Raw genomic sequence first — 25,978 nt, 5'->3', positions numbered from 1 at the left:
TTACCTGGGAGTTCTGTGTAGGAAAATTCACACATGAGGAAAAAAAAATGCACGCTGAGTACCCATAACCTCGTGGTCATGAAAATTTCCATAGTTTTTGCTTGCGTTTTACTTTTTTCCGTACTTATCCAACTTTGCGAATCAAAGACTACACGCACATCCCCATTCTTATTGCAAGGCACTAGAATGGTGAAGTTTTGTTGCGTGGTCTTTGCAGTTTTTTTTTAATAAAAAAAAGAAACGAAAAACCCGACAACATTTCTTCGCACAACCGACCGAACAAGACACCGTTTTAAAAATGAGGCGCGGAAACGGCAAGTAGATGCTGGTGAATAAAAAGTGGTGCCAATTACAGGGCTGTGTTTGAGTAGGGTAATGGAGGATGATAACAGATGACGAGATACAACCCTGAAGTTATGAAAGGTTTAGTAGTACCTGGGTGTAAAAGAAAATAAATAAACTGAAGGAAAATAAAAGAAAATTATTGGAAAGTAGGGGAAAATTGTAGCGTCATTTCCCAGGATATAAAAGGGCCTAGAACCTAAAAAGCGCGACAGAATCAAGTGCCGTGTCTAACCCCTAAGTTGGGATATTAAACTTCAACGTTCACCCAGAAAACAAAAAAATAAAACAAATAATTATAAATTATTTTTCAAAAAAACAATTCAAATATTTTATTTAAAATTGTGTCTTTTTTTTTTAAATGTTGTGGGCAGATTACCAACTACGTAAGTTTTAATTTTGGTGCTTGTATTTAGTAACAAGTAGTGATTGTTTGGTGTTGTGTTTATTTTATTCTTTATTTAAGATTGCACCAACAATTTAAAAGAAGACATCAACTGTCCTCCTCGACGATCCAAAAGGGAGGAGGGCAGCAACATTTTATTCATCCATTTGAAAATTATCCATAAAAATACATCGGGGAAGCAGAAATAACCTTATTATGATTTTTTGGTTTTTGCTGTGAACCACACATATGATTGCCTGGATCATTGAAGAATTGATGTAAACCGTGCGTTTCTGGTGCTTGCCAAGAGAACCCTTTATTTGCTGAATTGAGTAAAAGATTGATGTAAGCCTTTGATGCCAGGTAAATTAAATAGTGAAATCCCCCGTTTACACTGCTTACGAAGAACGAATTTATTTAATTGACGGCCATTTCGCGCATGAGCGCCAATTATCAAAAAGAAAAAAAATACCTGAAATGAAAGTAATGAGAAAACTTTGAATTAATTCTTAATATAAAAAAAAAATCTTGATTCTAATTAATTTGATTTTTATCGTAAATTAGATATATTTTAAAATAAGTTGTGTTGTCCATACTCAATATTTTAATGTTAATTTTTTTCTTTATGTGAGGGTTATTAATGCCGCCATTTAATATTAATCGAGTGTAGGATTACTTCTCAGCAATATTATCATAAAAGGATTTAAACAAAGAAATATTAAGACTACCAATGAACAGTCTAATCACCGCTTAAGAGAGCTCTTTTAGGTAGGGAATTTGTTAGAATTTTATTGTGTGTGGCCGAATTGGCATTGTAATTGGAAAAGAGAGGTAATCTGAGTCAGTGACTCGCCATTTTGTCCCTAATTTCGGTATTAATAATTCATATTTTTTTGTGATTATGAATTTTTGTTAGTAGGTTAAGAAAAAAAATGACTAAGCCATCAATATATTTTTATGCTTGATTGTCAAGAAAATTATGTGCTAGTTTTGTGTTATAAAGGGGGGTAATACGATGTAAATTGCTAGGTAAGTGTGTGTGGAGCACGGGGCCCTTTTAATAATGACTGATGAAATGGACTAAAGGGTCAAGGTTGGGCGGGCTATGTGTGGGTGCAATTTTCCATCAAGCACCTTTGTCACTGGTATATGTAGGGTTGTATTTGTTGTTTGTGTTCTTGTCTTTTTATGTTCAAATTCAATTATTGTTTATCCCCTTGGGCTGATGGTGCCAGGGTTGGGACCGCCTTGAGTACAGCTCCCCTGAACTAGCTGGATACCCCACCACAGTGCCTCATAAGCCGGATTATAACAACATAACCATATACATTAGGCCGGGGCGATTTGAAAACCTTAATGGGCCCTTCGCGTTTCTGATTCCTGGGGTTGAACTGAACAAAAAAGTCCACTGGACCATATATCTACCGTGAAAATCGAGCCTCCCGATTTTGACTTTAAGTTTTTTATTGACGTTTTTTGGATATTTTGGTGGTTTATGTCTGAAAAACCCCACAAAAAAACTATAAAGGAATTTCTCAGAATTTTCAAAAATATAATGTTTTTTGTTTTGTTCAATATTTATTTTGAAAATTCTGAGAAATTCCTTTATAGTTTTTTTGTGGGGTTTTTCAGACATAAACCACTATAACTTAGCCGTTTGTTAACCGATTTAAAACAATAATAGCTTATTCAAAAGACATTATTCACCCCTTTAAAAGGAAGAAGGATCAAAAGAAATCCGTTGTGGAAAAAATAAGATATGCCCGTTTAAATTTGAAAATGTAAGAAAACCAGATTTTCTCTACTTTTACCGTTATAAAAAAATAAAACGAAGTGACACAAACGAAATAAAGGCATTGTCGTTGTTCATAGATCCCAACACGATATAATTTTGCATCAGAACACTTGAATATTTTTCGGGTCAAATTTTGTAGCACAATGTCATTTATCCACATTTTCCGAAAAGTTTGCACATTCTTAAGGCCAAAACTGCCTGAAGGAGCGTTTCAATGCGTTTGCGATGTATTAGAGAATTTTCAATTACTGTCTTGGCTACAATGTTTGTCTTTGTGTTGGATCGAAAATCCCAATGGTTTGGCTGTTATATGCCAAAATATCCAAAAAACGTGAATAAAAAACTTAAAGTCAAAATCGGGAGGCTCGATTTTCACGGTAGATATATCGACACCTCCAAATAATAGTATGCTAAGTCTAAAAAGTGAGTTTTGCAGGAGAAGCTCTCAAAGTGTGGAAATTTTTTTGAACTTCAGTACTATGCTAAGTCAATATTTGTTTATAACTTCTGTTCGGATTGACCGATCATTACCAAAATTTGATAGAATTTAAGTTAAAGGACGTTCGACACCTCAAAATAATAGTTTGCTAATTCTGAACAGTGAGTTTTGCAGGACAAGCCCTAAAAGTTTGGAAATTTCTTTGACCTTCAGTACTATGCTAAGTAAATATTTGTTTATAACTTCTGTTCGGATTGTCCGATTATTACCAAAATTTGACAGAATTTAAGTTAAAGGGCGTTAAATATAAAAATGTAAAGAACTTGAAAACATGCTAAGTCGACTTAGCATACTATTGTTTGGAGGCGTCGATATGGTCCAGTGGACTTTTTTGCTCAGTTCAATCCCAGGAATCAGAAACGCGAAGGGCTCATTAAGGTTTTTTTGCTTCCACACAAATCGCCCCACCCTAATATACATATACCATCACCAACATGGACAACATTGAATCAATTGGAGTGTATCTGAAAAGTGTTCTTTCTCGTATACTCTTCCACATCTATATACTTGGAGTTATACAGAGTTCCCATAGAAATCGCAGGAGAACGGATTGGGGTAAAGTCAGACCCCTGCACAGTGTCGCCAAAATGGGGGTTTGTCTCAAAAATCTATATTTTCTAAACGGATAAAGATAGAGCTATGAAATATGGAGGAGATGTTTATCAGACATAGATCTGTTATTCCATGTAATTACATGATATTTGGTCAACGTTTTCTATAGAATTTTATTGAATAAAAAATGTTTTTCAAAATTTTTAAGATTGTGCTGAAGCCAAGGTTTACCCTTTTAAAACACGCCACTTGTGATTGTATATTACACTATGCAACACTGAAAATGCAAACAACTTCTAATATGCATTTTTTGAAAGTATATATTTAGACTACAAAAACCCTAGTAGGGTTTTGTCCTGTCAGATCCAGTTCGGATTTTATGGCCTCATCTAAACCGGGCTAAATCTACACTTTTTTGCATTTATGAGGCCTTTATCTCAGAAACGAATAGGAATTTGGATTTGCTGTCTTTAGCAAAATTGTAGCCCTAAACTAGTAGAACTTATCTTTTGAAAAATCCACATAAGAAAAACTTCATCTAGGGCATCAAAATCTATAAAATATAGAAAATTTTACATAATTGCTGAAATTCTGGTCAGTATCGGCTAAACTATTGGGAGTTGAACCAAGTAACCTTTTGCAAAAATCTTCCAAATAACGTTCTCAACAATTCTTTAGAATATTCTAAAACTCTAAAATGCTTACTTCATGTTGTTTTAGCGGTATTTTGCATCATATCTTTTACAACACGTATTTCAAACACAGTTCACACCAACAGTTTATTCTAACATTTCGGATTTCACTACTTTATTGACATTTTTATTGAATCCTCGTTGAAAAATGTACTGAAAACAACGGGATAGACGCATTTTACAACAATGACATGATCTGAAGAGTTGTGTATTACATCCCAGGGAATATTTTTCCAGAAGAAAATATTCAGCAAAATTTAACGGTTTTGGAGATACGGTGCAAAATGTATAAAAATTGTGGAATTTTTGCATATATTTTGAAATTTGGGGCAATAAATGTTGATTTTCGAGTTCATTATTTCTCCAGATATTTTATTCTTGTCCTTATCTACAAATTTGCTTCAGAGGTCAGAAGAAGATTCGCATTAGTTTCAGAGATATAGCCCCGAAATTCTTTAAAAACGCAATATTTAACCACGTTTAGATGGGGCCATAAAATCCGAGCTGGATCTGACACAACAAAACCCAACTAGGGTTTCTTGTCGTTTGGGTCTGTACTTTCAAAAAATCCTCAGTTCGAATTGTTTGCACAATATCACCTTAAAAATGTTGCACAGTGTTATACAAATTAAATATTTTTGGATAAAATGAGATGTTTTTGGACGTGGCAAAAAATATTGGCCTGTAAAGATAATTTGCGTGGAAGCTGTGGCTATGTTTATATTAAAAAATGGGTAAAGTGGGTTGAAGCCAACTCGTCTTTTTTTGTTTTCTGTCGATTTGCCTGCCAAAGTAAAAGTAGAAACAATCTTTATAAGGATAATCTCACTAGTTTTTCAAAATTTGATCTGTTTCTACCATTAAATGATGCTGACATTTCGAAGCCAGATTTACAGTGTTTTTTGAAATTTTCTTCTAGTTGCGTTCCGCAAACAGTGTTTTCAAGAAATCATTTATAGGATTGTAGCATTGCGATTTTTAGTTATTTGATACGTATATTGTGAATGTAGTCTGCACAGCTTCATAGAAATCTGCATCCAAATGTGGAAATTTTGTGCGAACATTTTTCTAAAAATCATATTTTTTTTAGTCTAATATTTGCCATTGCCATTTAGTTTTTTACGTTCCGGATCTAATAAATCAAAATTAAAATCCATCTACTAAAACGCGAGTTACGAGAAATTCCATAGTAGGAAAATCACCTAAAATTGTTTTAGAATATATCGCGTATTTGATCGTGTTTTCTGCGGCTCGTTTCTACTGCAATGAAAAAACTAGTGCAGCATCTTCGTTTTAGCGAAAACGGAGATTTAAAAACTTCACTGATAAAGGAGATACATTAATTTTATCCCAAAAAATATTGTGTGGTGCTACACCCACGGTTCTTGATTGATCGCCTTGAAATAGATATATGTATGTATATCGATATAGATTTTCATGGTGAACACTGAACACATGGTAAACACTGCAATCTCGAAATCGAAACTAGCGTTGTTTTATAGCTTTTTGAACACTAAGATGCAGCCGAAGTGTGCCGTGCTTAATGTAATGTACTCCTAGAAGCTTCTTATTTTTTTATTCATCGTATTCTGTAATACAAAAACCCTTATATAGGCCATAAGCATATTACAATAGATTTACATATATCAATTCAAATAACCCTTAATCTAAATTATTTCTACATTTGTATAAACAGCATCAACTTACAACATACTACCTGAACAGCAAATATAAATATAAAGAACCCTTCAGTTAGCAATGAATGAACTAATTTTGAAAGAATGTTATCAACTTATTCCGGTATTGATTACAACTATAACTAAATAACTTTAATTCTGGAGGTAAATCATTCCACAAATGGGCAATACTTATAACATAGGAGTTATCATAAATAGAAGAATGGCTAAGAGGAATATAGAGTAACCGATTTCTTTGCTAATGTAAAAAGCTAAATCTCTGCTCTAAATGTAAAGGCTTTTGAGTTTTCAAAACTTTGTAATATAATAGTAAATTCCTTACTTTTAAATAGTTGGTAAATGAACATGTTAAAAACATTTTAACATAGGGTGTGATATGGTTGTACTGATAAATAATATTTCCTTCTTGGCTCTCTAATATATTAAAACGTTTCACCATATAAACATATCTTACAATTTTGTTAACAAGCACTCTTATGTTTGGTTTACATTCGGCGTCGTTTCGTGATTTCGAAGGCGTTTCGTGATTTCGCGCGAAATCAAGCAAAATTTATCATGATTTTGCATACAAAAATGAAATCATCTCATTTCGTGATTTCAGCGAAATCAACATTGAAATCACAGTACACATGATATACAACCCTGCTTTTGCCTAAAAAAGTACTAAAAGTTGCAACACTTTTCACGTATCACAATAAATAAAGGTAGATGGTCAATTGCTGCAACAAAAAAATTTTGTATCAAAATTTGTAAACAGTGTGAAAAAAAATATTAAATAACTTTGTTACAATGCTATTTTTCATTGTGTTCCCGTATTTTTTAATGGAAATGTTAGAGAAAAGAGAGCGAATTGTCCAGCAGAAATGCCAAAATTAACGTATCAGCTATCGTATTTAGATGCCAATGAACATGGTGCAAGTTTATACTAGGCCAAAATTGTATGGCAGAAAACAGGAGCTATTTTTGTTCAAAGAAAAGTGCAAGCCTTGCTAGAGTACGGGAACGCAATTTTAGCACTAAACGGAAAAACTGCTGCAAGTAGTAATATTTTGCAAGTTCTGAACACAACTTTTATCTATCAAAATTTATTATTATGATGTCTCAACGATAAAATAATTTTTTATTTATAATTTTACGATAATTTTCGAAATAAAGTTGTAAAGTTCTATATTGTCGTATATTTTTATTGATTAATTCAATTTACAACAACTTGTTTTGAAAATTCATGTTCGATCAGCTGCGCATATGCTTCTACCTTGATTATTGTGATATGTTTAAAATCCACAAAAAATAAGTATAAACACCGGGGTGTATTTCAGGATTTCGTGAAATCCAGTGGATTTTGGAGCGCAAGTGTAAACTTGGCATTATCTTATCGTGATTCGCCGCTGAGGCACATAAATATACCTCCATGCTGAAGCTCACTTGTGACATAAGTAATGCATGAGCAATAATATACCTAACATGGCTGGGCAAGAACGAGTTAAGAGAGTATAGTCTCTTTAGCGTGAATATGGGGGTTATCATGAATGAAATTTCCCCGTGAGTTTCGTCTTTCCGCCGTTGCAACTTAAGGGAGAAAGTGAAACAATTCACGGGGAATTGCCGTTCATGATAACCCCTATATGTTATTTACATGGTAATCAAAACTCAGTTTGGAATCTAGAATAACTCCTAGGATCTTGATTCTGTCGACTAAAGATACCTCGCTACCGTACATATCTACCGCAATGGTTTCAGTATGTCTAGAATCGAATCTTACTACCTTAGATTTCGATACATTTAGTAGAAAATTATTGCTTGAAACCCAATATTGAATTTGGGACATAATTTCATTCACTGATTGTTGTAAATGATCGACCGATTTATGGTGAAAAATAATTTGAATATCGTCTGCAAAGGCGTACATAGAACATATTTCCGTTTCAAATCTGTCAAAAATGTCATTCAAGTACATGGTAAACAGCAGAGGTCCCAAAACGGACCCCTGAGCCACGCCAGATTTAATAAACCGTGTACTGGAGTCCCTTTCTTTAAAAGTAACAAATTGCCTTCTCCCTTCCAAGTAAGATCTCAACAATGAACATGCAGAATTGGAGAAATTATACATAGTTCTTAATTTGTGTACCAATAATCTATGACTCACACGATCAAAGGCTTTGGATAAATCCAATGACACTAAAATACAAATCTCCCCCTTATTTACATACTCTCTAATTGCTTCTGTTATTCCCAGAAGTGAAGCAGGCACACTACAGCCATTGCGAAATCCTGTCTGATGATCATTCAGAAGATTGGATTGATGTAAATATGCCGAAATTTACGACTTAATGACATGCTCAAAAACTTTCCCAATTATTGGTAGCATACTTATTGGCCTCAAATTTTCACATTCACAAGAGTTCTCGGACTTCGGAATGGGTATCACCCTTGCCACCTTCCAGATCATTGGAAACTTGGAAGTGGTAATAATAAAATTAAATAAATTCAAAATATGTCCACTTAAAAGAGGGAGAATTATTTTAAAAAATGTTAATGGAAGTCCATCTACACCACTAGCATTTGACTTGATTTTTGCAAATGCACAATTAAGGTCGTTTATATCTATACAGGAAAACATTAAATTGCCGTCAAAGTCACTAGGCCATATACTATCATTGTCCGTACTAATATCATCAACCAAGCCATCCACAAAAAAATCATTTATTTTCTCAGCATCAATGTTAGTCATTCCTTCAGATATGTCAGAGTCCATTTCGTTCCGTAATCTCTTCCAAATTTCCTTTGGGGATAAGTTTTCAAAAGTAATTGTGGAGTGAAGTCTTTTTATTCTCAGTAACGTTTTCTTGGCCTTATTTCTGTATTTGCAGAAAACCCTCCACTTTGCAGCAGTAGGGTCCGTGATATATGCCTTGTATGCAATATCCCTTAACGAATTTGCGAAAACAATCTCCCTGCTCCGTAACCAGCTGGAAGAGTTTTTCTTTACCTTTACTTCAGAAATAGGTACTGAGTTTAATAGTTCCCGCATAAGGTTTTCCAAAAATGACGCCTTAAAATCCACATCAATGGAGGCATATTTTAGTATATCGAGAAGTTTTTACATATATATCAAATAAAATATTGTGCGGAAAATGGAAATGGATAATAAATAGCAAATGATAAGATTTATATTAATTAAAAAGTTTCAAAATAGCGTCCCGTTTAACGATCGAAATTTCCACTTTGTGCTTATTCGGTTAGAAAATTTGTCCAAAACGTTTATATATAATTGTTCCACAAACATCCCATACGGGACAATGTAGACTTCTCTCATATCAATGAGTGAACCCCGATTCATATTAGCTCAATGATATGTGGCCTACTGTTTATTGCCGAGTCCGAACGGCGTTTCTTAAGACACCACTTGCAGGAAATGTCGCCAACATTACCGAGGGGTATTTTGCCACAATTGAAATTGTTGATGTTGCCTGTCCTGCACACAGAAAAATTTATGTTAGAAATATGTTCGGATCCAAACAAATATATGTTTGGGTCCGGTTGCAAACAAATTAATGTTTGGATCCAAACATAATATGTTTGGATCCAAACAAATATATGTTTGCAACATTTTGTAACATATCTCAATTTGATATGTTTGGGTACCAACATATTTTTTATGTTAGAACATTTTTTTCATGGGTGGAGAAAGGATGTTTGTCAACGAGAGTAATAACAGTGCTCTCGCGTCTGTGGATTGCTGTTTTATAATAAAGAGTTGTGTGTATTGTATAATAGAAGACGTAGAAGCGAAGAAGGGGGCTTTGGTGGCGTGTATGCGACAAACTCGTGTGTTTCTTGGTTTGTTGTTGTTAACCAACTTAGGAGGAGAAGAAGAAAAGAAGAAATGATATGAATTATATTTTATTTCTTTCTTCAATGTTTTAGATGCCTTTGTAGAGTCAAGACGGTAAAGTGAGTGAATAAAATCAGTGTTTTGTGTTTTCTTAAAGAAATTGTGCTTTTTAGTAAATTAAATGCCCAATACATTTTATAATTGAATCGGAAAGTTGAATGGAATTATTTTATTGGACAAGGAAGAAATCGCATTTAATATTGGTAATTACATACATACTTATGTATATTTGAAATATGGCATATCCATATTTATTTATTACATTACATAATCATTTGATTCTAGATGCCGATTCCCCGCTGATGATTTCAACTATGAGGACAATTTGTTTTATTTCACAACAAAGGAGAAGCGTTCAACTACGTTTCTATACATTTTTTCTTTTTAAAAGTGTGACTATTTACAAATTATTTCAATCAGTTTTTCTTTTATTAAATTGTGTTATGTATTTCTTTGGAATTTTGTATGTACCTATGTGTTTGTTGTTCTTTTGCCTTCCAATAAACAACCTCAACATTTGTGTGTATACTATGGAGATAGCCAGTGAGTTCTTACTGAGAACAAGTGAGCACACATTTTAAAGTGTTTGACATTGAATTTTACGCTCCCTTGCTCTTAGTAAGCGCTCACTGGTGCATGTGTTTGTTGTTTTTGTGCCTTTTGGGTTTGTATTTTTTTGCACTCAAACATATAAAATGTTTGCACCCAAACATAAAATTGTTTCCACCCAAACATAAAATTGTTTGCACCCAAACATAAATATCTTTGCACCCAAACATATATATGTTTGCACCCAAACATATATTTGTTTCCACCCAAACATATATTTGTTTGCAGACCCAAACATATATTATTCAATTCAGGAAATGTATTCACTGTAAAATAAAGTTCAGTTTAAATTTAAGTTTTGCAACATAAATTACACTTACAAACTATCTTTTGTGTATATCTTCAAGATAAACAAACTTCTAAATGCGATATTAGGAAAAAAAGTCATAAAAATTAATGGACAAAATAAGAGTACATTTTGGAAATCATAAATTAATATTAGTATATTAAAGAAGAACAAAACAACGAAATTAATTTAAGATGTTACTTGACTCTCCATTTAGCTATTATTTTCAGCAAAACATCTGGGTCCATCAACTTGGGCAAGCGTGGTATTGATGTTAAGCCTTCAACTCTAGCTAAAGAATGAGAGCGATTTTATTGAAATTTCGATTTACTTAAGTACTTAGGATGAGACGCGAATAGTATTAGTTGTACAAAATGGTATTAAGATCAAAGATGTAATTAATAGTAGTATTTACAAAATATGTACATGGTTGCATTTTTAGCTGTTAAATTCAAATATTTAAACATATGTTGCGTAATATTAACTGAATTAGTGAAAACATATACGTAAAGTATTAAAATAAAATATATACATAAGGGAAATTATAATAATAAAAGTTGATCCGCTTCAGTCTCCCCCTTCTGATGCTCCAATCGTCCCGATTAAGCATCAGAAACAATGAGTTGTTGAATCTGCTGCGGTAAACTGCATTATTATTATGGGTTATTGAATCGGGTATGTCCTCAATAATACTGCAATAATGGTGTGTAGATGGCGTTGTTGTTACATGTCCAAACTATGTAACGGACTGTCACCGAAATCTCCCCCTGGAGTAAAGCTGCGTAAGTCTTGTTGGTTCTCCAAACAAGCTGGTAAAACTCCTCATAATCTCCTTCTAGAGTTATTTTGCTCCACGAATTGTTGGTTCTCCAAACAACCTGGTAAAACTCGCCGGAAAAATCTGTGATAGGTTAAGGTCATCGGTTGGCAGTCAACAGAATCTTGAATAACAACTGCGAATCTTCTGGCTGCTAAGGTTGTCCAAATACAGCGATAATCTCTTCAACAGTAAGTACACAGTTACAATTGTCACAAATTGCCTGGATAAACATCTTTCTGCTGGGATCTTCTAATATTCGCGTTATTGATGTTCTGCTTGTAAACACAATATGCACGACAAACACAGCAAGCGTTGATTTTCTCGGCTGAACGTTACGCACATTTTGAGCTGATGTGTGCGGACGTTGTTGTTCTTGCTTGATGTGCGTCGGTTCACCATTGTGCGTTTTCTTCTTGATGTTTTATGTGTGGTTGTTGTAGTACATCATCACAATGTTGTTGTTTTACATCCCTCATTTTCATACAGATGAATGTGTCTGCGTCGTCTTTCCTTTGCTGCTTGTGCTCGTACATGTGTGCAAATAAACACCACATTGGTACGGTATGGGAAAATGTTGTTTTGATCAATGTCGTTGCTTGATCGAAGGAGTTGACGTTCTTGTTTACGCCAATCCACAAATTTGCTGCGTAATCCGGATGATTGTCGATGGATGTTGTTCAAAACTGATACACAACAGAGACATCTCTATGTTTCTGGGATCGCCTAGTACAAAACGCATGGGATTGCCATCATAACGCATTGCCTGGATAAGTTTTGTAAACGTTGCCACCTGATCTTCACCAGATACGTACGCTTCGCATTCAATGTTGTTGTTGTCCTCGGCTGTTGATGATAGAGTGGTCGTGTTACATGGCCACGAGTTGGGCGTCAATAAAGAAGCTTGTTGTTGTGCTCCACGTTGGTGCGCCAATAAAGCAGGACAAAACAACGAAATTAATTTAAGATGTTACTTGACTCTCCATTTAGCTATTATTTTCAGCAAAACATCTGGGTCCATCAACTTGGGCAAGCGTGGTATTGATGTTAAGCCTTCAACTCTAGCTAAAGAATGAGAGCGATTTTATTGAAATTTCGATTTACTTAAGTACTTAGGATGAGACGCGAATAGTATTAGTTGTACAAAATGGTATTAAGATCAAAGATGTAATTAATAGTAGTATTTACAAAATATGTACATGGTTGCATTTTTAGCTGTTAAATTCAAATATTTAAACATATGTTGCGTAATATTAACTGAATTAGTGAAAACATATACGTAAAGTATTAAAATAAAATATATACATAAGGGAAATTATAATAATAAAAGTTGATCCGCTTCAATATTCTATTGTTTTAGGATACATTGTAATTTAGGATGTTTATATTAATATCTGGCGCTTCCACCTTTGTTTTGAACTACTTTTTGTGTTTTTATACCCTACACCACTATGTGGAAAGGGTATTATAAGATTGTTTTGGGAAAAATACATGTAACACCGCGAAATATTCGTCGGAGACCCCCAATGTGATATACCAATCTTCATATCTCGACGAGATAAAGCAATTTTAAGATGTGTGTCCGTCCGTCCGTCTGTCCATTATAAATTGTAATCAAACTCCAGACCGCAATTATGGACCAATCGTCACGAAATTTTGTATGGAGGTCGGGTTCAGACCAGAATAGATCCCTTTTTTATTGGTGATGATCGTGAAATATTATTTATCCAATTTTGTAGCGGCTCTGTAGGTCGCAATAATAGCCCGATCGCCTTAAATTTTTAAATAAGGTAAAGAAGAAGGTGCTTGCAATTTGAGAAGGATATCAGATAATATTAGAGGGTTAAATGGACCACAACTTTTGTGTGAAAATTGTGAAAATTTTTAATATACAGCTTATATCTTTTTTCCTGAAAACACATTCCTCCGTCGAGAGTTATATTTGAAAGACGATCTCTTGACCTTTCCATTGATGTCAATTATGTTGATGTACGTGATCAGATAACAGCGTTACAGCCTAATATATCCAGTTTCTTGTTTATAGTGTAATCATAAACACGCTAGAGGTAGCAAATATAGCTCAATAGTCACGAAATTTTGCACGAGGTTAGAGTCTAGGTTGAAGAAAATATGCCTATAATTTTACATGATGATCTGATATTATTTAGCGGGTGACAAAGACTATTACTTTTGCATGAAAAATATCCAAATGTTATTGTTGGTCCATATTTTAATTCCTGGACGGCATATACCGGCAAAGTATCCTACATGTGGAAAAACAACTACTGACCTTTCCCCTGATGCAGGTTGTAATAATGTGTCTGCTAGATAACGGGCCTACTGCGTAATATATAATGGGTTTTGTGTAGAGAACCACAATTTCCTCCCATGCTACAAATTGTCTCTATCATGACAGAGAAATTTTCAGTTTACTTGTCAAATTGGAGTTTTTATACAAATATGTATAGCAACATGGGGTCGCCTCGCCACCTATTTTATACCTCAGGATTTAGGGTACGACCAAAGATATGTCTCATCGAAATAATGGTTTTAGACCCCAAGTATGTTTGGACGAAATTCGTTGGAGTCGATTTAGCCCTGTTCGTTCATCTGTCTCTCTTACTGTCTAGCTAGCTGGTGCGCACGATAACTTTCGAACAGATCCACCGATTCAAGCCAAATTTTATACTTCGTAATGTTTTGCACAAACTTAGTTTAAGTTCGAATATAGGCTATATAGGTCCACTCCTCCCCGACAAAAGTTCAATTTTTTTTCGAAAAATTGTGTGAACGATAACTGGCGAAGTGAGCAATCGATTTGGTCCAAACTTTCCATATATTATTATTTCTTCCAGATCTTCAGCAGATCGTTCTTGCGGCCCCTTTACGATGGTACAATTGCAATGACAAGTACATACTTCCTGAGATTATGGCCGAAAAGCTCCAAGAAACCCTGAAAACCAAGCAAGAAACTTAAATAAAATGGCGAATCCGCAAGATAACTCTCAAGGGGATTTTCTGATTGGTCCAAACTTTGCACATCCTATTATTTCATCCAGTCATTAGAGTTGGGCAATCTCGTTCAATTGAAAAATCCGGATCACTAACTCGTTCAATGGACACCGGTAATTTTTTGACAAACTGCGTATACTTAATTTCACACGTTGGTTTTTATGATGTTACTCATTCGTCTTTGAACGAGGACAGTGATCCGGATCGTTCAATTGAACGAGATTGCTCAACTCTACCAGTCATGTATCAGGTTGGAATATGGACTATATCGGTCCCGTCCTTCGAGTACCTCCCACACAAAATTTGGAAAAAGTGCAGTTTGAGGACCCGTCTCGGATCTATTTGATTTTTTTTTGAAGAAGGTTCCTTTTACGGTCCCTATTGAAACTGTACAATTTTCCCGGAGTAAGTCCATATTTCCATTATTATTATTTCATCCAGTCACACAAAATTTGAGAAAAGTGCAGTTAAAGGACTCGTATCGGATCTTTTTGAATGTTTTTTGAAGAAGGGGTTTTTCACGGTCCCTATTGCAACGGTACAACTTTTCTGGGGTAAGTCAATACTTCCTGAGATAATGGTCCAAAAGTTCCAAAAACATCTGCCGGCTCCAAATAAAATTACAAATCCGAAAAATAATTCTCAAACTTTGTCAAAAATCAGAAGTTAGCTTACTAAAATTGATTTGGTATAGCCCCACATTACGATACCCACAGATTCCACATATTTTGAAGCAAACTAGTGATACAAAATCAATATATTTGTATACGGCATAATTATTGTGTTTGTTTCTTTTTTTGGTCAGAGGCTGAGGTTATATCACCGTTAGCGCAGCTGACTTATACTATCTTCTTTGGTGTGTAATTAAATATGAATAATTTTGAGATTTATAAATTTGTATGCATGCAAAATTTTTTGAATTTCTATACATTAATAGTTATTTCTACCGGTTTAAAATATATGTTTGATATCACAATATATAACCACAATGAACTATTTTCGAAATGCCCTGAAAAACACAAAACTGGGTGCAATTGTCAAGCATATGTGAGGTACAAGTGCACAATTTTTGGACGATAGATCTTCAATAAACTGACAATTTTCCCAAATATCAAATTTCAGAGATATGGCAAAATGCATTGTATATATATTTATTTATATTAAGTGTTAGTGTTGGGCAATCTCGTTCATTGAGCGGATCGATCTTTTTCATTCCGTTCACCAAAAAGATCCGGGTCGTTTAGTTCGTTCGTTGGCTCTTTTTCGTTCAACAATACATTTGATTGTGTTATTTTCTTTTGAAGTCGTTCGTTCTCTACTGCATATGACTCCGTCGTTCTTTTCACCGAATCGTTCTTTTGAAAATGTTCGTTCACGAATGACACATTGTGTGCTAATGGGGGTGGTTTTGTTTCTGAACGTAGTGGTGGTGGTTTTGATATGAAAGAACCAGATGAACGAATGATGCAAAAGAAAGATATGACCGAGATGTGCTACTGAATGAGGTGAGTTACTGGGCGAGAGTAGCTCTCTGAATCATTATTTGTTTTGTGTGGAAATTTGTGCTGCTTGCGCTAACGCAGCGTTTGTTTAGAGTTTGACTACAAAACCAATGCTGCTAATTTTGTAAGCAGCAATGACTCGTCCATCGGGGATCTAAATGAACGATATAAATGAATGAGCTGGATACGGATCCATTCGTTCTTTTCGCGGAATCGTTCCTTTGAGCCGGTTCGTTCATGAACGACACAACTCTATTAAGTGTATTCCAAAAAGGAACCTGATATTTAAAGACAATTTAAAGATTTAGCAGGATATGCTAATCAATGTGAACTTTCCAATTTTGGCATATTTTTTATAAATGTATAATTTATATAATTGTTCCACAAACATCCCAGTAGGTACAAGGGAGGCTTCTCCTTATATCAATGGATTCATATTAGGTCATTGATATGTGACCTATTTTTTATCGCCGAAACCTAAAGGCTTGTCCAAAGTTGCCACTTGTAGGGAAGTTTTTCAAGGCTGAAACACTTGGGAAATATCGCCAACATTACCAAGGGGTATTTTGCCCCCTTTGAAAATTTGATATGGCCAGGCCTGGGAATCGAAACCGGACATTCAACGTTAAGAGGTTGTGGTATAGGGTATCACATGGTCGGCCTTTGCTTACTTGTTTTTTACTTGGAGAAAAAGTTATATTTTAATTTTAAGCAAAATCTGTTGATTATTGTAGGTAAAAATCCTGAAAATAAATAAAATTGGGTGGTACCGTTATAGGGGTCTATACCCCGGCGCACTATGACGCGAGTTCATATTAACTGTGGCCAAAAATAGAAGGGGTTATGGTAGGTGCATCAATTTTGGTACACGTACTTATTGTTGACTAACAATCTCGAGGACAAAAAAATGGGATGTTCGGTCCACGTTTTGATATAGCCCCCATATAACGGTACCTCCCGATTTTCGGTATTTTGAAAGTTTTAGTCACAATAACAAACTGAAATGAATGATATTTGGTGTTTAGTCTTCAACAGAGGTATGAAACATTATAACAGAGAATTGTGGGTGTAAGTCCACGTTTTGATATAGCCCCCATATAACGGTACCTCCCGATTTTCGATATTTTGAAGATTTTAGCCTCATTATTACACCGAAATTGCTGAAATTTGGTATTTATTCTTTGTTGGGGGTATAAATATTTCCCCTTGAAGTTTGTCGGTATATGTCCATGCCTTCATATAGCCCCAAAGGACGGTACCTCCCGATTTTCGGTATTTTGAAGGTTTTAGCCTTACTATCGCACCGAAATGGCTGAGAATTGGTATTATGTCTTCGTTGGGGGTATATAACTCTCCACCTGAAATCTGTCAGTGTAGGTCCTCGCCTTTATATAGCCCCCATGGAACCGTTCATACCGATTTTCGTTATTTTGAAGGTTGTGTCCTCAATATCTACCCGAAATGTCTAAAATTTGGTGTTCAATCTTCATATTTTTTGTGGGCTTACTGAATACATCGAACTCTTGTCTTCAAAAATTAGAATTTTTCTTTAAAAACGTTTTTTGACCGATTAGTGGTCAACAACGGCAATTTTTTTGTAAAAAATCTAACGGTAAATTTGGCTGTTCACAATTTTTTTTAAAAAAACAACATTCAATACGCCTGAAGATCGGCTTACCACCCGTGAAACGTCAACGTAATGGTTGAATGCGTGGGACTTCGGTAGACTCCTAATTTTTCAATGTATATAATAGGTCTAATAAGCTCAACTCGAAAGAGAATTAATTAAAAATATTTTTAGTTGAGTTTAGGATCAACATTTTCAATATTTTAGTTGATAGTAGTGAATCCAATAGATTTTATGAGATTTGATGGCTGTGTAAAACAAAAGTCCTTTGGAGGTAGTCAAAAAACAGGTGATTGTCCTTGCAGCTATTTTTTTTCATAAATTGATCACTTATTGGGCAACTCAATGGATTAGATTTGTTGGATTAGGTATGTTTGATGCTATGGCTGTTATCTCGAACAACATATAATGATTGGTATCCCATAAATTTGTGTATTTGGATCCTTGAGCCAATTTTAAGCCAGTTTACATTAGCACTTTATGTAAGGATCGGCCAAAAAAGTGTATCTCTAAGGAATTTATTCCACGACCAAATACTATTTGAAAGTCCTCACGATGTTAGCTTTGTGTATTCAATCAATTTTGCTGCTATTCAAAAAAAATTTTAAAACATGATCGGTTGAAATGCACTTTTGCACCATTTTGTGATAGGCAGGCTGGGATGACACTGTGGTTGGTATACGTCGTACAATATTTTTCAATATAAACTTAAGTTTTTCACTCAAAAATACTTTATTTAGTTTAGTTCCATTAGAAATCTGTGTATTATACGATGCAAAACCTAATAAACATAATCGTGGACCAACTTTAAACGTTTGTCTTTAAAGTGTGCTTGTTAACAAAGCGTGTGGAAAAATGTCTCATATGTGCCAATTATCCAATTTTTCAAATATGAACAAAATAATTATTCTGCGTGAAGTTAAGATGCCGAGGACCTCAAAACATTATTTGATCGAGAAATTAATGCCTTATATATACGCTTTTGTGGCCGATCCTTACGTAAAGAGGTAATGTAAACTGGCTTAAAATTGGCTCAAGGATCAAAATACACAAATTTCTGGGATACCGATCATTATATATTGTTAGAGATAACAGCCAGAGCATCAAAAAACTCTAAACATAAGCGTTCTAATAAGTGCTCAATTTATGAGAACAAATCGCCGCAAGGATTATATCCTTTTTTTTGATACCTCCAAAGGACTTTTGTTTTCAAACATCCAGCAAATCGCATAAAATCTATTCGATTCACTACTGTCAACTAAAATATACACAATTTTGATCCTAAACTCAAGTAAACATATTTTTATTGTCCTTTTTCTTCCGCACTTCTATTTTTTGAACAATAAATTTGAAGATGATTTATAATGTTGGTGTAAACAGTAGATAATTTAAAACAAATTGCCACATTTCTGCTAATGAATTGACCGTTGGGATATCAACAATGTTAAATAAATACAAAATAAGCCAAAGTGGATAAGCTTAACCATGTTTATTCGACCATTTCCTTGGTATGAATGACCACTCCTATTATTTTGAACACAGCTGTACAATTGATTCTTCGCAGCATGTATTAGATTCGTTTCATCCCAGTATCCTGTCCATTCTTGGATGTTCCTTAACCAGTACGTCTCTCTTCTGCCTCTTGTTCTGTGTCCTTCTACATTACATTTTATAATGGCTTGTATAAATTTATTGAAAAGAGTTTCCTCTCGTTCGATCTGATTCCGATCCCTGGTACGGTGGAATTCTTCAGTACAACAGCTGTTTGACATACTGGTAAAAATTGAAATTCGGTGCTTTCAAGCTGCTCGAGTCCCTTGTGGCTGGGTTGAGCAACCTGACTCCATCGGCCCTGAAGACAACGTCACGACAGGAACCTATCAAGAATCCCCCGTCTCGATGTCTTCGAAGATTAAGGCCTGGCGCAGATGATTCCACCAACCAAGGTCTCAACAGTTGGATTGTTTAATCTGCGACTGCCCCTAAAAAAGAAGGAAAGAAGTCTGAGATATGTTAAGGAGTCTCAAGCTTGCAGACGACTGACTCACAGACCACTGCAATCTCGGCAGGTCTGAACAGGTCTAGACTTTCTGAGAGCCCTTCAAGCCTGCACGGATGATCGCCCCCACATTACCTTCATAAAACGACAACAGTTTTTTCCTCTTACTAAGGAAGAAAGGGTGGGGGCTTACCTTATTGGGATGCACTTGTATACTTAAGGCCTTTCGTATACTCAGCACTTTTAGAAGATAGGGTAAAGGTTGTTCATACACCTGACCCAATTCTGTACCCGTTGATTTTAACAGTGATGGACCGCTGCAATGTGTCCCCATAGGGTGCTTCCTCATTAATCGTGAAATTATCATTATTGGCTTTCGCTAATTTAGCCACTTGTGAATGTTGTCCCAGTTTGCCCCATTCGTAGTTTTTAATATTGCCCACAAGTTCCATTATTATGTTATTATTGCACTTAACTTTGTTCCTCTCAATACTAAGGTTGGTTCTCTTCTGGCTATAGACACTAAATAACAAAACGCGGCTTAACTTTACTTTACCCTTAAGGCTCGGATAACGCTGAAATTTTTGTTATAGATAGATCTTGTCTTCCTGATTACGGCAATATATATTTTTCGGCTGGGACGTACCCGGTTATCCGGTTATTTGATCCGTAAATTTGAATTAAAAACCCACCGTATAACCGGTTATTTTGAACCGATATACTTGACATGGGTATCATATGAAAGCTTATGAAAATGCCTATCGGTATACGGGTTTATACCCTTCATTTAATCGGTTCGACAGATATATCCAAAAAACCGGTTATTTTATAAAAAAATGTAAAAACATTAAAAATAACCGATTATGAAGTACATCACATAGTTTGTAGCCTGCACTGTAACCTTTCCAACGCGATACTATTCGCAGCGGTACCATATATGGAGCCGGAGATATTGGTCTTCAACTATTTACATTATTCTTTCTATAAAAATCTAAATTTTTACAATAGAATGCCATGTTAATGTAATGGAATAAAATTAATTTAGTAAAACTTAGGATCGCGTAGCCGGTTTTTGGACATACCCCAAGGGTGAAAATCTTAAGCCCCGGCCGAAGGCCGGCAGTCTATAAAAACTTTAAAATATAGGAAAAACTTGGATGTAGGAAAACTTTGGATCTCGTAGCCGGTTTTTGGACATACCCCAGGGGTGAAAATCTCAAGCCCCGGCCGAAGGCCGTCTGTCTAGGAAAACTTTAAAATACAGGAAAAACTTGGTTATTTTTAACGATTTAACATTTTTATAAAATAACCGGTTTTAAAAACGGTTTTTTGGATATATCTGTTGAACTGGTTACATGACGGGTATAAACCCGTATACCATTCGATAGGCATTTTCATAAGCTTTCATATGATACCCATATCAAGTAAATCGGTTCAAAATAACCGTTTCTACGGGTGGGTTTTTTATTCAAACTTACGGATCAAATAACCGGATAACCGGGTACGTCCCAGCCGAAAAATATATATTGCTGTAATCAGGAAGACAAGATCTATCGAAATATTTTTTTCCAAAAAAATCCGAGGTTTCAGGGTAAAGTAAAGTTGTTCCCAAAACGCCAACCAGCGACAACCTTTTCGTGTTGATGTGTAATTCTCTACTGTATCTGTCTATTTAGTTTTGTTTGCCACGCAATTTTCAACATTTATTCCAATCACTTGCGCAGGGTCATGCAATGAAGGTCGTTGACAATTAGCTGTACTCCTCCTTTTAGTTGTCTCCACCACACCACACCACGATTACCTTCCTTCCAATCTCAAAATGACTACGGTCGTCCGGCCACAAATGTAATTTTCTTTTTTGTTTTTAATTCTCTTATCGCACAGTAATTTAGAGTTTTATGGTTCAACTTTCTTTCTTATTCCCTGCAAACCGTAAAACCCACAACTAACTAATTGTCAAAGACAATATTTCCGTAGAACTTTATCATGTTTTTGATGTTTTTGTTTATTATGTGGGTTTCTTATCAACAATTTCTTCCTCTGTTCCCCAATGCAATTATTTTGTTTAAAAAAATAAAAACGTTCCACAAAATTCGAATAAGAAAAACAAAAGAGAATCACCAATGAAAAACGAGAATAAGACAAAATGGCCAACTGCTTTATTGTTTACGAATGAGACATAGGAAAATGGCAAACAAAATAACAGCTGTTTTTCACTTGTTTTAGTGTTGCCATATTTAATATAAATTGGTAACAGAGCCGTTAATTTTAGTATTCTGTCTTTATCGTTATAATTTGAAGCGAAGATAACTGGTCTGTTCCTTTACTTTTGAAAGTGGTAAAACCGGCAAAAGTAGCAAAAGTTGTAAACTGCCCCATATGAATTGTATGGTGTCTGAAGTAAAGGAACACTTTTCGAGTAAAAAGTGGTAAAACTTGAAGATTCTTGCACGTAAAGGAACAGAACTAACAAATGTCAATAAATAGCTGTGTCTGGTTACCCTAAAATTTGTAACAATTTGTACCAATTGTTGCTGGAAGTCGTCTGTTAACACAAAAAACCAGCAAAAGAGAGAGATTCGAGAGAGACATTTTGACAGTTCTTTCACTGAGAGCTTGCAAATTCTTGCTGGACAAATTTCTTCTAGCAAGCACTTGCAAGCTCTTCTTCTTCCTGAAAACAATCAATCAGCCGTTTTTAGTTTTTTGTTGATTTATGTTTGTGAATATTAAAAACAATTTTATTGTGGAAATAACATAGTCTAATTGTATTGTTTTATGGAGAACAAATGTGTTTCATTTTATTTTTTATTTTTAATAAAATACTACGTGTTTGCTCCCTTTATTGGCGGACAAATTGTTCTGTTTTGCAAGTCAGCTGATTGCTTGCTGGCATGGTTTAATAAGAAAGGTTAGCCAAAGCTTTATGTCAATTTAAATTTTTTCATTCGAGTATTCCTAAAACTTCAAAACAATATACACAAACTGTGTATGTGTGTGTGGTGTTTGAATAATATGTCAAACAATTTTAAAAACAATCGAATTCAATGATTTTTATAATTATTTTTGGAACATTTGTATGGAAATAATTCGTCAGGTTATCATTGAAACAAACATTTTACCATATCCCCAGCTTGATTATGCGGAGAAACATTGGTCCTTCATTCATTTTTCGCGATTTTTATAAAATGCTCAAAATTGGTGTTGTAAACAAACCCACTTGTTGCTTAATTTTGAAGTTTTAGGAATTCAGGAAAAACAAGGGTTCTATAGATTTTTTTCATTTAAATCTACCTCTTTACTTATACCATGCTTGCTGGTTTTTGCTGGGAAGGTGTCTGTTTACTTTTTACAATTTTCTAGCAAAAGAGAATAAAAACCCCTTACTCTCTGAGAAAGTTCTTGCTGGACAATTCTTGCTGGGAAAGTAACCAGACAGACTTAATGTTTAGATGTGTTTAGACATATGACAATAAAGAGATACATCTTGATTTATTTGACGTAAATAAATGCTAAGAAAGACTGCTTCTAAATTTGATGAAGACATAGATATTTTGTACAAACACACGTTTATTAATAGTAAAAATAGGGCGCAATGGTAAATAATACGCGAAACAAAATAATAATTGATTGGTTCCTCGTTGGTTACTTCACGTAATCTTACATCGATATCAGCAAATCTCTGCGACAATTCAGCAAATTGGCTCTAAACCAGGGACGAGCTTCTTTGCTTAGATCGTATAGTGAGGGTGCCCACTGAGTTGCTTTTGCATTTGCTTCTCTCTCTCACGTACAGTGTAAATGAATGAAAACAAACAAAAACATAATGTGGTTGTTGCTTTTTTCACTCATACGTTCATACATGTCTTCGCTTTGGTTGTATTTCTGTGGTCGTCGCTGCTCTAAACATACCATATTTTAATATTCCAGCGCTGTTTTTGTAATTTATAACGGTATTTAATAAAACAAATCAGAAGAAGTTGACATTTACGTATGATCTCTTAAAAACTTTAAAAACATCACTAAGGTTGTGACTTCTTAAAAGGCAAGTAACTCAAAATTGAAAGGATAAAATTATATTTTTCAAAATGGAAGTTTTAGTACAAGATTTTCTAATTACTTTTACATAAAAATGTGTACACAATATTCGCATAAAATGTGCTGGAAATCACATTTTTTATAATACTTTTTTGTAGACTTTTTTTCCAAGTCCTAAAAATTGAAGTTTAGTTTTACTGACTTCGCCATCCTTCGCCACTCTCAAAATTTGTTGAGGAATGTTCGAAACCGTGTCAAGTTTACAAAATATTTGGTTCCAGCTGCATATATTTGCATTTCCGTGTGTGACATTAAAAATACTGACGATGCCTCTGGTCGTTTTAGTGAATATGCCGTATTACTGTATTCTCAGTTATTTCTTCGTTTTGTGTTTAAATTGTTTGTTTTGTTTTTTTCTTTAAAGATTTAGACATGTTTGTTTTGGGATCTATTTATGAGTGTTTTTTACATTTGTATATTTTTAATATATGTATAATGCTACATATAATATGAAAAACAAGTAAAAATTTAAAGTTCGGTCGCACCGAACTTTACTATGAAATATTCTGACCTCAAATGGAATAATTTGTTTCCTTTCCTGTCCGCGATACCAGTCGGAGACGTTTTTTGAAAACTAAGGACTCCAAACAGCAAATTGCAACCAATTCGAACCGAAAATGTAGACAAAAACCTCATTACTTACTTACTTAGTTGGCCCATTACAGAACATTTGTTCCATAGACCGAACTAATAAAAGATCTCCATTCCTCTCTGTTTTTCGCTTGACTTTTTGGAATACCGCGCCTTTTCATTTCTTCATCCACTTGTATGCTCCATCGAAGCTTAGGCCTGCCGATTCTGCGTACACCGCCATGTGGCATGTATTCATACGCCTTTTTAGCGGGTTCATCATCGCTCATTCTCATGATATGGCCTAGCCAACGCAATCGTTGCATCTCGATACGTTTAACTATATTCATGTCTTTGTATAGCTTATATAGCTCGTGGTTCATACGACGTCGATATTCACCGTCAACGCAAATCGGCCCGTAGATCTTTCGAAGAATTTTCCTCTCAAACACACCAAGCACTGCCTTATCTGCTTGCGCCAGTACCCATGCTTCGGAGCCATACATTAGCACGGGTAGTATCAGCGTTTTGTATAGTGTTATTTTTGTTTGACGAGATGTGGCTTTGTTTTTAAATTGCTTACTTAAACCATAGTAGCATCTGTTGGCCAATACAATTCTTCTTCTTATTTCACAACTGATGCTGTTTGTTGTGTTTATGGCAGTGCCGAGGTAGACGAAGTCTTTAACTACCTCAAAATTGTAGGTACCAACTTCAACAGTTGGTCCGAGCTCTATGGACGCTTTACGCGTCGACACCATCAATTTGGTCTTTTCGCCGTTTACCGCCAGACCCACTTTCGCAGATTCTGCTTCGACCTTCCTAAAGGTATCAGTTACTTCCTTTACTGATCGTCCCATGATGTCTATGTCATCAGCATAGGCAAGTAACATGTGGCTATTGGTGTAAATTGTGCCATTTCTTTTGACATTTGCATCTCGTATTACCTTTTCTAGCAAAATGTTGAAAAGATCACACGAAAGGCTGTCTCCTTGTCTGAAACCTCTTTTGGTACAAAATTCTTCGGAGAGGTTCTTTCCAATTTTAACTGAGGACCTAGTATCAGTTAATGTCATCTTACAAAGCCGGATGAGCTTTGCGGGGATACCAAATTCAGACATTGCGTGGAATACCTTTGATCGGAGGGGACTGTCGAATGCTGCTTTATAATCGACAAAAAGGTGAAATGTGTCGATCTGCATCTCTTGGGTCTTCTCTAGGATTTGCCGCAGGGTAAATATCTGGTCAATGTTGGACTTGCCAGGTCTAAAGCCACATTGGTATGGTCCAATTATTTCGTTGACCATTGGCTTTAGTCGTTCGCACAATATCCCTGACACTATCTTATAGGCAATAGGGAGAAGACTTATGCCTCTATTGTTTGAGCATACAGTCTTATCTCCTTTCTTGTGGACGGGACATAGGATGCTCAGGTTCCAATCGTCGGGTACGCGTTCTTCCTGCCAGATGGTGCTAACTAGCTGATGCATACACCTTATCAGCGCGTCGCCTCCGGTTTTAAACAGCTCGGCTGGTAAGCCATCGGCTCCTGCTGCTTTATTATTCTTCAGCCGGTTGATTGGTGTTTTTACCTCATCTTG

The 25,978-nt window shown here is 35.2% G+C and overlaps 1 protein-coding gene across 6 annotated transcripts in view; it reads right to left on the bottom strand.

Annotated features, from left to right (window-relative positions):
* Positions 1-25,978, bottom strand: part of LOC141388840 (uncharacterized) — a 270,707-nt gene that overhangs the window by 9,964 nt on the left and 234,765 nt on the right. The window contains exons 1-3 of one of the 6 annotated variants that reach the window (XR_012408941.1): positions 21,341-21,722; positions 19,903-20,231; positions 5-1,199 (exon numbers count right to left, since the gene is read on the bottom strand). Coding sequence is in view for 1 of the 6 variants with exons in the window: in XM_073959265.1 (XP_073815366.1) it covers positions 19,660-19,692; positions 19,903-20,076 (207 nt within the window). In the remaining 5 variants the exon portion in view is untranslated. Of the gene's footprint in view, positions 1-4; positions 1,200-10,939; positions 19,693-19,902; positions 20,232-21,340; positions 21,785-25,978 lie in introns of those variants that run through there. The other 5 variants (XR_012408943.1, XM_073959265.1, XR_012408944.1 and 2 more) reach the window with 5 other exon arrangements.

The sequence above is a fragment of the Musca autumnalis genome, unplaced genomic scaffold (genome assembly GCF_047663935.1).
Source record: "Musca autumnalis isolate F117 unplaced genomic scaffold, ASM4766393v1 scaffold_1, whole genome shotgun sequence".
Taxonomy (NCBI): domain Eukaryota; kingdom Metazoa; phylum Arthropoda; class Insecta; order Diptera; family Muscidae; genus Musca; species Musca autumnalis.
The sequence above is the reverse complement of the archived record's forward strand: the minus strand, read 5'-3'. Positions and strand labels throughout refer to the sequence as shown.